The sequence below is a fragment of the Notothenia rossii genome (assembly GCF_949606895.1).
Source record: "Notothenia rossii genome assembly, chromosome: 1".
NCBI lineage: Eukaryota > Metazoa > Chordata > Actinopteri > Perciformes > Nototheniidae > Notothenia > Notothenia rossii.
Genome location: NC_136912.1, coordinates 268,670 through 285,906, shown reverse-complemented (window position 1 = coordinate 285,906; position 17,237 = coordinate 268,670). Strand labels below are relative to the sequence as shown.

Below are 17,237 nucleotides of genomic sequence, written 5' to 3'. Positions count from 1 at the left end.
CATTCATGTAGCCTTTGTTTCTGCTAAAAGAGGTGTCGACCAGCTGGGGAAACAAGAACATCGGCTAAATCGAGTGTGACTATTAAAAAATAAATAATTATTATATTAATTCTGACAATAACAACCGGCCGTCGGGGTAGAGCATCTGCCGGGGAGCGTTCTCATGACGTCTATTATCAACGCTATGGGAGGTCTATGAAGGTCTATGGGGTACCCTGTCCGTAATAGAGTGACGGGGAGGGGCCCTGACCGTCCGTCAACATGTGACGGGCTGGGAGTGAGAACGTGTTGGTGGTACACATTATACAGAGGGCGATCTCGGTATGAATTTGATTGACAGCTCTCTGATCAGTTTCAGATCTGATTCAAGTCGTAAAATAAACCTCAAACTCGTTTCTAGAGAAATTAATAAACTTTATTTTTAACGAACGCTCGGGTACAGATTGATTAGCTGATTGCGTCCTGATGGGGGTCCTGACGAGGGTCCTGATGAGGGTCCTGATGAGGGTCCTGGTAGGGGGTCCTGATGAGGGTCCTGATCGGGGGTCCTGGTAGGGGATACTGATGGGGGTCCTGATGGGGTCCTGATGGGGGTCCTGATGGGGGTCCTGATGAGGGTCCTGATCGGGGTCCTGGTAGGGGGTCCTGATGGGGCTCCTGATGAGGGTCCTGATCGGGGGTCCTGGTAGGGGGTCCTGATGGAGGTCCTGATGAGGATCCTGATAGGGGGTCCTGGTAGGGGGTCCTGATGGGGGTCCTGATGAGGGTCCTGGTAGGGGGTCCTGATGGGGGTCCTGATCGGGGGTCCTGATGAGGGTCCCGATCGGGGGTCCTGGTAGGTGGTCCTGACGGGGGTCCTGATCGGGGTCCTGGTAGGGGCTCCTGATGAGGGTCCTGATCGGGGGTCGTGGTAGGGGGTCCTGATGGGGGTCCTGATGGGGCTCACTCAGCTTTGGTTTTCTTCACCGCTCCAGGTAGACGGTCCTGCAGCCTGAAACACACACAGATATTACTTTAGATAAAGTCTGTAACTAATACTCTATATACTGTATATCAGTGGTGAACCGTCAGGGCCTTCAAGGTATTCAGAGTCTACAGGAGGGGGGGGGGGGTGTCTACAGGAAGGGGGGGTCTACAGGAGGTCCAGCTGGGATACACACGGTTCAACACTGGGATATAATAACAATAGTTAAAACTCGATGTAACTCACTTGTTCATCTTCTCCTCGACTCTGGACCGAGCCAACAGCACGTACCCATCAATCTGAGTCTGCACACACACACACACACACACACACACACACACACACACACACACACACACACACACACACACACACACACACACACACACACACACACACACACACACACACACACACACACACACACACACACACACACACACACACACACACACACACACACACACACACACACACACACACACACACACACACACACACACACACACACACACAGTTTATAAGGTTCCTTCTCTGGTTCTTGGTTCTGGTTCTGTCTGTAATCAGATTACCTTCTTCTTCCGGTAGAGGAGTGGCGAGGTGAAGAACAGGATGTCGGCTGGAACCAGAGGAGAACCTTCGTTAGGGTTTCGTTTCTTAACGAGATGATTTAACGAGATGGTTTAAAGGGGACCTATCATGCAAAATGCACTTTTTTATCTCTTCTCTAAATCACCATGTGTCCCCAGTGTGTGCCCGGTGTGTGCCCGGTGTGTCCCTGGTGTGTGCCCGGTTTGTCCCTGGTGTGTCCCCAGTGTGTCCCCGGTGTGTCCCTGGTGTGTGCCCGGTGTGTGCCCGGTTTGTCCCTGGTGTGTCCCCGGTGTGTCCCCGGTGTGTCCCTGGTGTGTGCCCGGTGTGTCCCCGGTGTCCCCCCGTTGTGTCCCCGGTGTGTGCCTGGTGTGTGCCCGGTGTGTCCCCGGTGTGTCCCCGGTGTGTCCCTGGTGTGTCCCCGGTGTGTCAGGGAACTCACGAAGGGTCAGAAAATAAAGCCCTCTCTCAGTTCCTCCGTACCCACATCTCTAAACAACGGAGCTGATCCAGATTTGCGGCGATTTGAGGTAATATCGGCGTCGGACCCACAGCACGACTGTTTTGGACGTAATATGGCCTTGTTAATCGGATCAGTCATTAGCCCGCATGGTTTTTCATACCACTGCTACGCTGACGACACCCAACTCATTCTGTCCTTTCCCCGCTCAGAGACCCAGGTCGTCACACGCATCTCTGCTTGCCTAGCAGACATCTCTCGGTGGATGTCTGCTCATCACCTCAAGCTCAACCTTGACAAGACTGAACTGCTTTTCCTTCCGGGAAAAGATTGTCCCACTCTTGACCTAACAATCAACATCGGCCCCTCTGTTGTTTCCCCGACTCAGACTGCAAGGAATCTGGGTGTGACCCTAGATAACAAACTGTCCTTCACTGCAAACATCTCTGCTACAACCCACTGCTGCAGATACACTCTTTACAACATCAGGAGGATACGTCCCCAGCTGACCCAGAAAGAGACGCAGGTTCTGGTCCAGGCTCTCGTCATCTCACGCCTAGACTACTGCAACTTCCTCCTGGCTGGTCTACCTGCATGTGCCATCCGACCTCTGCCGCTCATCCAGAATGCAGCGGCTCGTCTGGTCTTCAACCTTCCTAAATGTTCCCACACCACGCCGCTCCTCCGCTCCCTTCACTGGCTTCCAGTAACTGCTAGAATCCACTTCAAGACACTGGTACTTGCGTACCATGCTGTGAATGGATCTGGCCCTTCCTACATCCAGGACATGGTTAAACCGTACACCCCAGCACGTGCACTCCGCTCTGCATCAGCCAAACAGCTCGCTGCACCCGCACTGCGAGGGGGACCCAAGTTCCCATCAGCAGAAACACGTGGGTTTGCTATCCTGGATCCAAAATGGTGGAATGAGCTCCCCATTGAAATCAGGACAGCAGAAAGCTTACACATCTTCTTCAGACTGAAAACTCATCTCTTTGGACTCCACTTCCAGAGATAGAATTACTAACAAAGCACATATACTAATAAAGGGCTGGCTTATCTAAAGCCAGTTGAGTAGCACTTGAAATGTTTGGCTCTATGAAACCTGATGAACTTATATGATTCTGTTTTCTTCAAGGTTGTATCTTGTTGGTCGAACGCACTTATTGTAAGTCTCTTTGGATAAAAGGCTCAGCTGTGTTTAAATTAGCATGGCTAACACTCAGAGCTAACCTGTACTGGAGAACATGTGTGTGAAGAAGCAGGAAGTAGAAAGGAACTCCTTTGAGCTCCATACTGTATCAGAGAGAATCCTTGATAATCCATGATATGGCGTTTCATCACGGCAGCATTTAGTTTAGACAGTAGCTGCCGGGTCCCCCATGAGCTCAGACCCCTCCTCTTTAAAGCTTTATACCCAGAATCAGCACTTTAGAAACAGGAAGTGAAATAGAGGGATATGAGGCGTGGCTAGAATGGGTAATCTGTTTGGAGCAGAACCGTTCATAGACATGCTTCTATAGATCTGAGACCTGTTGCCTCACTTAGCATGCTAGCTGAGCTCTAAGGAGAGGTGACTCACCGAGGATCAGCAGCGTGACGCCGTTAAAGATCGAGCCGACGTACGTCAGCATCCACATCCCCCCTGCCAGCTGGAACACAAAGAACATCAGAGAACAATTTAGAACATTTGAGAACATCTGAGAACATCACAGAACATCAGAGAACATCAGAGAACACTCAGAGAACATCAGAGAACATCAGAGAACATCGCAGAACATCTGAGAACAATTTAGAACATTTGAGAACATCAGAGAACATCAGAGAACATCTGAGAACATCAGAGAACATCAGAGAACATCAGAGAACATCTGAGAACATCAGAGAACATCGCAGAACATCTGAGAACAATTTAGAACATTTGAGAACATCTGAGAACATCTGAGAACATCAGAGAACATCAGAGAACATCTGAGAACATCAGAGAACATCGCAGAACATCTGAGAACATCGCAGAACATCAGAGAACATCAGAGAACATCAAAGAACATCACAGAACATCTGAGAACATCGCAGAACATCAGAGAACATCAGAGAACATCTGAGAACATCAGAGAACATCACAGAACATCTGAGAACATCACAGAACATCTGAGAACATCAGAGAACATCAGAGAACATCAGAGAACATCTGAGAACATCACAGAACATCTGAGAACATCACAGAACATCTGAGAACATCAGAGAACATCAGAGAACATCAGAGAACATCTGAGAACATCACAGAACATCTGAGAACATCACAGAACATCTGAGTACATCAGAGAACATCAGAGAACATCTGAGAACATCTGAGAACATCTGAGAACATCAGAGAACATCAGAGAAAAATTGAGAACATCTGAGAACATCTGAGAACATCAGAGAACATCTGAGAACATCAGAGAACATCAAAGAAAAATTTAGAACATTTGAGAACATCTGAGAACATCAGAGAACACTCTGAGAACATCACAGAACATCTGAGAACATCAGAGAACATCAGAGAACATCTGAGAACATCACAGAACATCTGAGAACATCACAGAACATCACAGAACATCAGAGAACATCAGAGAACATCTGAGAACATCACAGAACATCTGAGAACATCACAGAACATCACAGAACATCAGAGAACATCAGAGAACATCTGAGAACATCACAGAACATCTGAGAACATCACAGAACATCAGAGAACATCAGAGAACATCACAGAACATCTGAGAACATCACAGAACATCACAGAACATCAGAGAAAAATTGAGAACATTTGAGAACATCTGAGAACATCTGAGAACATCTGAGAACACTGAAAAAACTGAGAACATCAAAGAACATCAGAGAACATCACAGAACATCACAGAGAACATCACAGAACATCACAGAAAACACCACAGAACACTAAGAGAACACCACAGAACACTCAAAGAACACCACAGAACACTCAGAGATCCTCACAGAACACCACAGAACACTCAGAAAACACCACAGAACACTCAAAGAACACCACAGAACACTAAGAGAACACCACAGAACACTCAAAGAACACCACAGAACACTAAGAGAACACCACAGAACACTCAGAGAACACCACAGAACGCTCAGAGAACACTCAGAGAACACCACAGAACACCACAGAACACTCAGAGAACACCACAGAACGCTCAGGGAACACTCAGAGAACACCACAGAACACTCAGAGAACACTCAGAGAACACCACAGAACACTCAGAGAACACTCAGAGAACACCACAGAACACTCAGAGAACACCACAGAACGCTCAGAGAACACTCAGAGAACACCACAGAACGCTCAGAGAACACCACAGAACACTCAGAGAACACCACAGAACACTCAGAGAACACTCAGAGAACACCACAGAACGCTCAGAGAACACTCAGAGAACACCACAGAACACTCAGAGAACACCACAGAACGCTCAGAGAACACTCAGAGAACACCACAGAACACTCAGAGAACACCACAGAACACTCAGAGAACACTCAGAGAACACCACAGAACACTCAGAGAACACTCAGAGAACACCACAGAACACTCAGAGAACACTCAGAGAACACTCAGAGAACACCACAGAACACTCAGAGAACACTCAGAGAACACCACAGAACACTCAGAGAACACCACAGAACACTCAGAGAACACTCAGAGAACACCACAGAACACTCAGAGAACACTCAGAGAACACCACAGAACACTCAGAGAACACCACAGAACACTCAGAGAACACTCAGAGAACACCACAGAACACTCAGAGAACACTCAGAGAACACCACAGAACGCTCAGAGAACACCACAGAACACTCAGAGAACACTCAGAGAACACCACAGAACACTCAGAGAACACCACAGAACACTCAGAGAACACCACAGAACACTCAGAGAACACCACAGAACACTCAGAGAACACTGAGAGAACACTCAGAGAACACCACAGAACACTCAGAGAACACCACAGAACACTCAGATAACCTCGCAGAACACTCAGAGAACACTCAGAGAACACCAGAGAACACCACAGAACACTCAGAGAACACCACAGAACGCTCAGAGAACACTCAGAGAACACTCAGAGAACACTCAGAGAACACCACAGAACGCTCAGAGAACACCACAGAACACTCAGAGAACACTCAGAGAACACCACAGAACACTCAGAGAACACCACAGAACACTCAGAGAACACTGAGAGAACACTCAGAGAACACCACAGAACACTCAGAGAACACCACAGAACACTCAGATAACCTCGCAGAACACCACAGAACACTCAGAAAACACCACAGAACACTAAGAGAACACCACAGAACACTCAGAGAACCTCACAGAACACTCAGAGAACACCAGAGAACACTCAGAGAACACCACAGAACACTCAGAGAACACCACAGAACACTCAGAAAACACCACAGAACACTCAGAGAACACCACAGAACGCTCAGAGAACACTCAGAGAACACCACAGAACACTCAGAGAACACCACAGAACGCTCAGAGAACACTCAGAGAACACCACAGAACACTCAGAGAACACCACAGAACGCTCAGAGAACACTCAGAGAACACCACAGAACGCTCAGAGAACACTCAGAGAACACCACAGAACACTCAGAGAACACTCAGAGAACACCACAGAACACTCAGAGAACACCACAGAATGCTCAGAGAACACTCAGAGAACACCACAGAACACTCAGAGAACACTCAGAGAACACCACAGAACACTCAGAGAACACCACAGAATGCTCAGAGAACACTCAGAGAACACCACAGAACACTCAGAGAACACCACAGAATGCTCAGAGAACACTCAGAGAACACCACAGAACACTCAGATAACCTCGCAGAACACTCAGAGAACACCACAGAACGCTCAGAGAACACTCAGAGAACACCAGAGAACACTCAGAGAACACTCAGAGAACACCACAGAACACTCAGAGAACACTCAGAGAACACCACAGAACACTCAGAGAACACCACAGAACACTCAGAGAACACTCAGAGAACACTCAGAGAACACCACAGAACACTCAGAAAACACCACAGAACACTAAGAGAACACCACAGAACACTCAGAGAACACCACAGAACACTAAGAGAACACCACAGAACGCTCAGAGAACACCACAGAACGCTCAGAGAACACTCAGAGAACACTCAGAGAACACCACAGAACACTAAGAGAACACCACAGAACGCTCAGAGAACACCACAGAACACTCAGAGAACACCAGAGAACACTCAGAGAACACTCAGAGAACACCACAGAACACTCAGAGAACACCACAGAACACTCAGAGAACATTCAGAGAACACCACAGAACACTCAGAGAACACCACAGAACGCTCAGAGAACACCACAGAACACTCAGAGAACACTCAGAGAACACTCAGAGAACACTCAGAGAACACTCAGAGAACACCACAGAACACTCAGAGAACACCACAGAACGCTCAGAGAACACTCAGAGAACACCACAGAACACTCAGAGAACACTCAGAGAACACCACAGAACACTCAGAGAACACCACAGAACGCTCAGAGAACACCACAGAACACTCAGAGAACACCACAGAATGCTCAGAGAACACTCAGAGAACACCACAGAACGCTCAGAGAACACTCAGAGAACATCACAGAACGCTCAGAGAACACTCAGAGAACACCACAGAACACTCAGAGAACACCACAGAACGCTCAGAGAACACCACAGAACACTCAGAGAACACCACAGAACGCTCAGAGAACACTCAGAGAACACCACAGAACACTCAGAGAACACTCAGAGAACACCACAGAACACTCAGAGAACACTCAGAGAACACCACAGAACACTCAGAGAACACTCAGAGAACACCACAGAACACTCAGAGAACACTCAGAGAACACCACAGAACACTCAGAGAACACCACAGAATGCTCAGAGAACACTCAGAGAACACCACAGAACACTCAGAGAACACTCAGAGAACACCACAGAACACTCAGAGAACACCACAGAATGCTCAGAGAACACTCAGAGAACACCACAGAACACTCAGAGAACACTCAGAGAACACCACAGAACACTCAGAGAACACTCAGAGAACACCACAGAACACTCAGAGAACACCACAGAACGCTCAGAGAACACCACAGAACACTCAGAGAACACTCAGAGAACACCACAGAACACTCAGAGAACACCACAGAACACTCAGAGAACACCACAGAACGCTCAGAGAACACTCAGAGAACACCACAGAACACTCAGAGAACACTCAGAGAACACCACAGAACACTCAGAGAACACTCAGAGAACACCACAGAACACTCAGAGAACACTCAGAGAACACCACAGAACACTCAGAAAACACCACAGAACGCTCAGAGAACACTCAGAGAACACCACAGAACACTCAGAGAACACTCAGAGAACACCACAGAACACTCAGAGAACACTCAGAGAACACCACAGAACACTCAGAGAACACTCAGAGAACACCACAGAACACTCAGAGAACACCACAGAACACTCAGAGAACACTCAGAGAACACCACAGAACGCTCAGAGAACACCACAGAACACTCAGAGAACACTACAGAACACTCAGAGAACACTACAGAACACTCAGAGAACACCACAGAACACTCAGAGAACACCACAGAACGCTCAGAGAACACCACAGAACACTCAGAGAACACTACAGAACACTCAGAGAACACCACAGAACACTCAGAGAACACCACAGAACACTCAGAGAACACCACAGAACGCTCAGAGAACACCACAGAACACTCAGAGAACACTACAGAACACTCAGAGAACACCACAGAACACTCAGAGAACACCACAGAACACTCAGAGAACACCACAGAACACTCAGAGAACACCACAGAACGCTCAGAGAACACCACAGAACACTCAGAGAACACCACAGAACACTCAGAGAACACTCAGAGAACACCACAGAACACTCAGAGAACACTCAGAGAACACCACAGAACACTCAGAGAACACCACAGAACACTCAGAGAACACTCAGAGAACACCACAGAACGCTCAGAGAACACCACAGAACACTCAGAGAACACTACAGAACACTCAGAGAACACTCAGAGAACACCACAGAACACTCAGAGAACACTCAGAGAACACCACAGAACACTCAGAGAACACTCACAGAACACCACAGAACACTCAGAAAACACCACAGAACGCTCAGAGAACACTCAGAGAACACCACAGAACACTCAGAGAACACTCAGAGAACACCACAGAACACTCAGAGAACACTCAGAGAACACCACAGAACACTCAGAGAACACCACAGAACACTCAGAGAACACTCAGAGAACACCACAGAACGCTCAGAGAACACCACAGAACACTCAGAGAACACTACAGAACACTCAGAGAACACTACAGAACACTCAGAGAACACCACAGAACACTCAGAGAACACCACAGAACACTCAGAGAACACTACAGAACACTCAGAGAACACTACAGAACACTCAGAGAACACTACAGAACACTCAGAGAACACCACAGAACGCTCAGAGAACACCACAGAACACTCAGAGAACACCACAGAACACTCAGAGAACACTACAGAACACTCAGAGAACACTACAGAACACTCAGAGAACACCACAGAACACTCAGAGAACACCACAGAACACTCAGAGAACACCACAGAACACTCAGAGAACACCACAGAACACTCAGAGAACACTCAGAGAACACTCAGAGAACACTCAGAGAACACTCAGAGAACACCACAGAACACTCAGAGAACACTCAGAGAACACCACAGAACACTCAGAGAACACCATAGAACACTCAGAGAACACTCAGAGAACACCACAGAACACTCAGAGAACACTCAGAGAACACTACAGAACGCTCAGAGAACACCACAGAACACTCAGAGAACACTACAGAACACTCAGAGAACACCACAGAACACTCAGAGAACACCACAGAACACTCAGAGAACACTCAGAGAACACTCAGAGAACACCATAGAACACTCAGAGAACACTCAGAGAACACCACAGAACACTCAGAGAACACCACAGAACACTCAGAGAACACCACAGAACGCTCAGAGAACACCACAGAACACTCAGAGAACACTCAGAGAACACCACAGAACACTCAGAGAACACCACAGAACACTCAGAGAACACCACAGAACGCTCAGAGAACACTCAGAGAACACCACAGAACACTCAGAGAACACTCAGAGAACACCACAGAACACTCAGAGAACACTCAGAGAACACCATAGAACACTCAGAGAACACTCAGAGAACACCACAGAACACTCAGAAAACACCACAGAACGCTCAGAGAACACTCAGAGAACACCACAGAACACTCAGAGAACACTCAGAGAACACCACAGAACACTCAGAGAACACTCAGAGAACACCACAGAACACTCAGAGAACACTCAGAGAACACCACAGAACACTCAGAGAACACCACAGAACACTCAGAGAACACTCAGAGAACACCACAGAACGCTCAGAGAACACCACAGAACACTCAGAGAACACTACAGAACACTCAGAGAACACTACAGAACACTCAGAGAACACCACAGAACACTCAGAGAACACCACAGAACGCTCAGAGAACACCACAGAACACTCAGAGAACACCACAGAACACTCAGAGAACACTACAGAACACTCAGAGAACACCACAGAACGCTCAGAGAACACCACAGAACGCTCAGAGAACACCACAGAACACTCAGAGAACACCACAGAACACTCAGAGAACACCACAGAACACTCAGAGAACACCACAGAACACTCAGAGAACACTACAGAACACTCAGAGAACACCACAGAACACTCAGAGAACACCACAGAACACTCAGAGAACACCACAGAACGCTCAGAGAACACCACAGAACACTCAGAGAACACTACAGAACACTCAGAGAACACCACAGAACACTCAGAGAACACCACAGAACACTCAGAGAACACCACAGAACACTCAGAGAACACCACAGAACGCTCAGAGAACACTCAGAGAACACCACAGAACACTCAGAGAACACTCAGAGAACACCACAGAACACTCAGAGAACACTCAGAGAACACCACAGAACACTCAGAGAACACCACAGAACACTCAGAGAACACTCAGAGAACACCACAGAACGCTCAGAGAACACCACAGAACACTCAGAGAACACTACAGAACACTCAGAGAACACTCAGAGAACACCACAGAACACTCAGAGAACACTCAGAGAACACCACAGAACACTCAGAGAACACTCACAGAACACCACAGAACACTCAGAAAACACCACAGAACGCTCAGAGAACACTCAGAGAACACCACAGAACACTCAGAGAACACTCAGAGAACACCACAGAACACTCAGAGAACACTCAGAGAACACCACAGAACACTCAGAGAACACCACAGAACACTCAGAGAACACTCAGAGAACACCACAGAACGCTCAGAGAACACCACAGAACACTCAGAGAACACTACAGAACACTCAGAGAACACTACAGAACACTCAGAGAACACCACAGAACACTCAGAGAACACCACAGAACACTCAGAGAACACTACAGAACACTCAGAGAACACTACAGAACACTCAGAGAACACTACAGAACACTCAGAGAACACCACAGAACGCTCAGAGAACACCACAGAACACTCAGAGAACACCACAGAACACTCAGAGAACACTACAGAACACTCAGAGAACACTACAGAACACTCAGAGAACACCACAGAACGCTCAGAGAACACCACAGAACACTCAGAGAACACCACAGAACACTCAGAGAACACCACAGAACACTCAGAGAACACCACAGAACACTCAGAGAACACTCAGAGAACACTCAGAGAACACTCAGAGAACACTCAGAGAACACCACAGAACACTCAGAGAACACGCAGAGAACACCATAGAACACTCAGAGAACACTCAGAGAACACCACAGAACACTCAGAGAACACCATAGAACACTCAGAGAACACTCAGAGAACACCACAGAACACTCAGAGAACACTCAGAGAACACTACAGAACGCTCAGAGAACACCACAGAACACTCAGAGAACACTACAGAACACTCAGAGAACACCACAGAACACTCAGAGAACACCACAGAACACTCAGAGAACACTCAGAGAACACTCAGAGAACACCATAGAACACTCAGAGAACACTCAGAGAACACCACAGAACACTCAGAGAACACCACAGAACACTCAGAGAACACCACAGAATATGTTGAAATAGGAATGTGTTTTAGTGACCTTGAGAGAGTCCACCAGGTCCTCCACCAGCAGCAGGCGCCGGCTCTCTCGGATGACCCGGTTCAGATAAACTGTGCTGAGATCAGCCAGCTGACGGACTGACTCTGAGGACAAGGAGACGTCCCTCTGGAGAGAAGACCTGGGGGGAGGGGGGGGTAATGATGATGATGATGAAGGTGATGATACACTTAAGAGAGACAGGAGCAGCGATACACTCAATAAGGCAGGGGGGGGGGGTGTTACCTGAATGGATGACCTTCTTCTGATTTCTGGACGGCCTGAATGATGGATTTATAAACTCTGCAGACAGGAAGCAGACTGTGAGAACACACACACACACACACACACACACACACACACACACACACACACACACACACACACACACACACACACACACACACACACACACACACACACACACACACACACACACACACACACACACACACACACACACACACACACACACACACACACACACACACACACACACACACACACACACACACACACACACACACACACACACTACGTGAGGAGAGCTGCTCTGATTGGTCCTCACCTGAAGGTGATGGTGATGCAAAGGACGGCCAGCAGCAGGTAGGACACCACGCTGATGACGGACAGCGTCGCCACAGAGACCAGAACCAGCAGAGAACCAATGAACGCAGCCGCTGACTTCTTAGGTTCCTGCCATTGGACGAGCTGTAGGGCTGAGAGAGAGAGAGAGAGAGAGAGAGAGAGAGAGAGAGAGAGAGAGAGAGAGAGAAGAGACCAAGAGACTAATCACCAAGATGGAGAGGACTAATCACCAAGACGACTAATCACCAAGATGGAGAGGACTAATCCCCAAGATGGAGAGGACTAATCACCAAGATGGAGAGGACTAATCACCAAGATGGAAAGGACTAATCACCAAGATGGAGAGGACTAATCCCCAAGATGGAGAGGACTAATCACCAAGATGGAGAGGACTAATCACCAAGATGGAGAGGACTAATCACCAAGATGGAAAGGACTAATCACCAAGATGGAGAGGACTAATCCCCAAGATGGAGAGGACTAATCCCCAAGATGGAGAGGACTAATCACCAAGATGGAGAGGACTAATCACCAAGATGGAGAGGACTAATCACCAAGATGGAGAGGACTAATCCCCAGTGTTGGAGGACACAGAGCTGATTGTTCTCAGCTGAGAGTCCTTAGCCCTCTCCTCTGGAGGAATGCAGATAATCTCAGTGTGACCGGATTACACCTCAGGACCTGCATGTTGTTCCTCTGAGGACACATTCAACTCCCAGTTCATCATTTCATTCCAGTTGTCTCTGAATTAAATCAACAGAACATTTAGTTTGGTGTGGTGGTTGTGCAGAGGTGCATCATGGGAGTTGTAGTCTAAATGTATATAAATATATAAAGTGGTAAAAACAGTGAATAAAGTTTCAGTTTGAGGTCACAGACAATCAGCTGATCGAACCCCCGGTGGGTTTCTCTCAGAAGTGTTACTGCAGTAAAGTGGAACACTCAGAAGTTTTACTGCAGTAAAGTGGAATACTCAGAAGTTTTACTGCAGTAAAGTGGAATACTCAGAAGTTTTACTGCAGTAAAGTGGAACACTCAGAAGTTTTACTGCAGTAAAGTGGAACACTCAGAAGTTTTACTGCAGTAAAGTGGAATACTCAGAAGTTTTACTGCAGTAAAGTGGAATACTCAGAAGTTTTACTGCAGTAAAGTGGAACACTCAGAAGTTTTACTGCAGTAAAGTGGAACACTCAGAAGTTTTACTGCAGTAAAGTGGAATACTCAGAAGTTTTACTGCAGTAAAGTGGAATACTCAGAAGTTTTACTGCAGTAAAGTGGAACACTCAGAAGTTTTACTGCAGTAAAGTGGAATACTCAGAAGTTTTACTGCAGTAAAGTAGAACACAGCAACATGTTGTAACAACCTGAAGTAACAGCAGAATAAATACTCAAGTATCTCAGACCTCAGTGAAAGTACTGGGTTACTCTCCTGGTCACATGACGCTGAGCAGGTGGAGGTTACCTGAGTGTGAGAGGTCTGTGAGGGAGGAAGACGAGTGGTTGGAGGAAGGCGGTGATGAAGAGCTAGTGCTGCTGGAGTCGGCCATCTTCTTCTTCTTCTTCTCCTCAGTGTGCAGCTGCAGGTTTGAAGCTCTGAGTCTGAGCTGCTGACTCCACTCTGGGGGCGGGGGTTATACTGAGGGGGCGGGGCATGTGTAGTAAGTTTCCAATTCGCTGTCAAATTCTGAGTTTACCTCCACATCATCTTCAGAAAGGTCTTCCTGTTCCACTTCACCGTGTTCTTCTAATGCATTCCACTCTCATCCATTATTAACCCCAAGGCTCTCTGAGCAGAATATCTTTTGGCATGTTGCCGGTAGATGATTGTAGTTCTGCATTGACCCGAACCTCTTATGAAGGACAAAAATGCGGGCGGGCATTTTTTCATAAGTGGAAATTTTTTTAAAACATTCCACGTTTCCTTCACAATAAATAAGTCCCTGAGTTTCAGGTTCAACGAAAATATCCCTATATCTTTTTTTATTCATTGAAAATAGAAATCAGGTCAATTTGACCCGAAGACCGCACAAGGGACAATTCACCTCAAATGAAAACTACCAGAGGGTCAGGAATGAGTCCTGAACCCTGAGTCAGCATGATGAGTCCTGAACCCTGACCTGAGTCAGCATGATGAGTCCTGAACCCTGACCTGAGTCAGCATGATGAGTCCTGAACCCTGAGTCAGCATTATGAGTCCTGAACCCTGACCTGAGTCAGCATTATGAGTCCTGAACCCTGACCTGAGTCAGCATTATGAGTCCTGAACCCTGACCTGAGTCAGCATTATGAGTCCTGAACCCTGAGTCAGCATTATGAGTCCTGAACCATGACCTGAGTCAGCATCATGAGTCCTGAACCCTGAGTCAGCATCATGAGTCCTGAACCCTGACCTGAGTCAGCATCATGAGTCCTGAACCCTGACCTGAGTCAGCATTATGAGTCCTGAACCCTGAGTCAGCATTATGAGTCCTGAACCCTGACCTGAGTCAGCATTATGAGTCCTGAACCCTGACCTGAGTCAGCATTATGAGTCCTGAACCCTGAGTCAGCATTATGAGTCCTGAACCATGACCTGAGTCAGCATCATGAGTCCTGAACCCTGACCTGAGTCAGCATGATGAGTCCTGAACCCTGACCTGAGTCAGCATTATGAGTCTTGAACCCTGAGTCAGCATTATGAGTCCTGAACCCTGAGTCAGCATTATGAGTCCTGAACCATGACCTGAGTCAGCATCATGAGTCCTGAACCCTGACCTGAGTCAGCATTATGAGTCTTGAACCCTGAGTCAGCATTATGAGTCCTGAACCCTGAGTCAGCATCATGAGTCCTGAACCCTGACCTGAGTCAGCATTATGAGTCCTGAACCCTGAGTCAGCATTATGAGTCCTGAACCCTGAGTCAGCATTATGAGTCCTGAACCATGACCTGAGTCAGCATTATGAGTCCTGAACCCTGACCTGAGTCAGCATTATGAGTCCTGAACCCTGAGTCAGCATTATGAGTCCTGAACCCTGAGTCAGCATTATGAGTCCTGAACCATGACCTGAGTCAGCATTATGAGTCCTGAACCCTGACCTGAGTCAGCATTATGAGTCCTGAACCCTGAGTCAGCATTATGAGTCCTGAACCATGACCTGAGTCAGCATCATGAGTCCTGAACCCTGACCTGAGTCAGCATGATGAGTCCTGAACCCTGACCTGAGTCAGCATTATGAGTCTTGAACCCTGAGTCAGCATTATGAGTCCTGAACCCTGAGTCAGCATTATGAGTCCTGAACCCTGAGTCAGCATTATGAGTCCTGAACCCTGAGTCAGCACTATGAGTCCTGAACCCTGACCTGAGTCAGCATTATGAGTCCTGAACCCTGACCTGAGTCAGCATTATGAGTCCTGAACCCTGACCTGAGTCAGCATTATGAGTCCTGAACCCTGAGTCAGCATTATGAGTCCTGAACCCTGAGTCAGCATTATGAGTCCTGAACCCTGACCTGAGTCAGCATTATGAGTCCTGAACCCTGAGTCAGCATGATGAGTCCTGAACCCTGAGTCAGCATTATGAGTCCTGAACCCTGAGTCAGCATTATGAGTCCTGAACCCTGAGTCAGCATTATGAGTCCTGAACCCTGAGTCAGCATGATGAGTCCTGAACCCTGAGTCAGCATTATGAGTCCTGAACCCTGAGTCAGCATGATGAGTCCTGAACCCTGAGTCAGCATTATGAGTCTTGAACCCTGATATAGAAAATAAATAATTCAGAACTCTGAGGGAAAAACAAGAAATTGGACGTAACCCTTAAAACAGTGGTGGGGAACCTCCGGCCTCCGGGCCGTATACGGCCCGCGAGACCATTTGGTACGGCCCTCGAGGTAATTTATAAACACACGCAAAAAAAGAAAAAAAGCGAGTGCCTGTTTTTCCTGGCCAAGATCAGGGTACTTGAACACAACACGAGCCTAACGTGTCTGACAGGGGTGCAGTTTGGACAGAGAGCACCGGAAAGCCAGAACGCCGCTCCCGCACTTGAGAAATGTCAGTACCCATAAGGAGCCGTACACATAGTGATTTGTAAAATATCCATAAAGAAAAATAAATCTGCTTCCAGTTGTGTTTCATCTGGTGTTGAGAGATGGATCCATAGATCTCTCCATGTTGCTCTCTGAGTGCAGCAGATTGATGCTTTTAACTTCAATATTTAAAAACAAATCTTCCCGGGGAGCATCCCCCCGGACCCCCCTAGAGGGTGTGGGGTACCCCCCCACTTAAATCATGTCCACATGG

The 17,237-nt window shown here is 47.5% G+C and overlaps 1 protein-coding gene across 1 annotated transcript; it reads right to left on the bottom strand.

The window, feature by feature from the left end:
* Positions 1 to 197: 197 nt before the first annotated feature.
* Positions 198 to 14,581, bottom strand: LOC307043502 (reticulon-3-like). The gene is made up of 8 exons (XM_079687992.1): positions 14,421 to 14,581; positions 12,939 to 13,089; positions 12,617 to 12,673; positions 12,374 to 12,512; positions 3,595 to 3,664; positions 1,537 to 1,583; positions 1,211 to 1,269; positions 198 to 991 (listed from the first exon to the last, which is right to left on the bottom strand). The coding sequence occupies exons 1-8, from the start codon at positions 14,503 to 14,505 to the stop codon at positions 943 to 945; spliced, it is 657 nt and encodes a 218-aa protein (XP_079544118.1). The 5' UTR covers positions 14,506 to 14,581; the 3' UTR covers positions 198 to 942.
* Between the last annotated feature and the right edge of the window lie 2,656 nt (positions 14,582 to 17,237).

Excerpts from the sequence above, each read along its gene's own strand:
- LOC307043502 (XM_079687992.1), bottom strand. The coding sequence starts at position 14,505 with ATGGCCGACTCCAGCAGCACTAGCTCTTCATCACCGCCTTCCTCCAAC. Across the intron at positions 13,090-14,420 it reads CACAGACCTCTCACACTCAG|CCCTACAGCTCGTCCAATGG; the intron begins GTAACCTCCACC and ends TCTCTCTCTCAG. Across the intron at positions 1,270-1,536 it reads TCCTCTACCGGAAGAAGAAG|ACTCAGATTGATGGGTACGT; the intron begins GTAATCTGATTA and ends GTGTGTGTGCAG.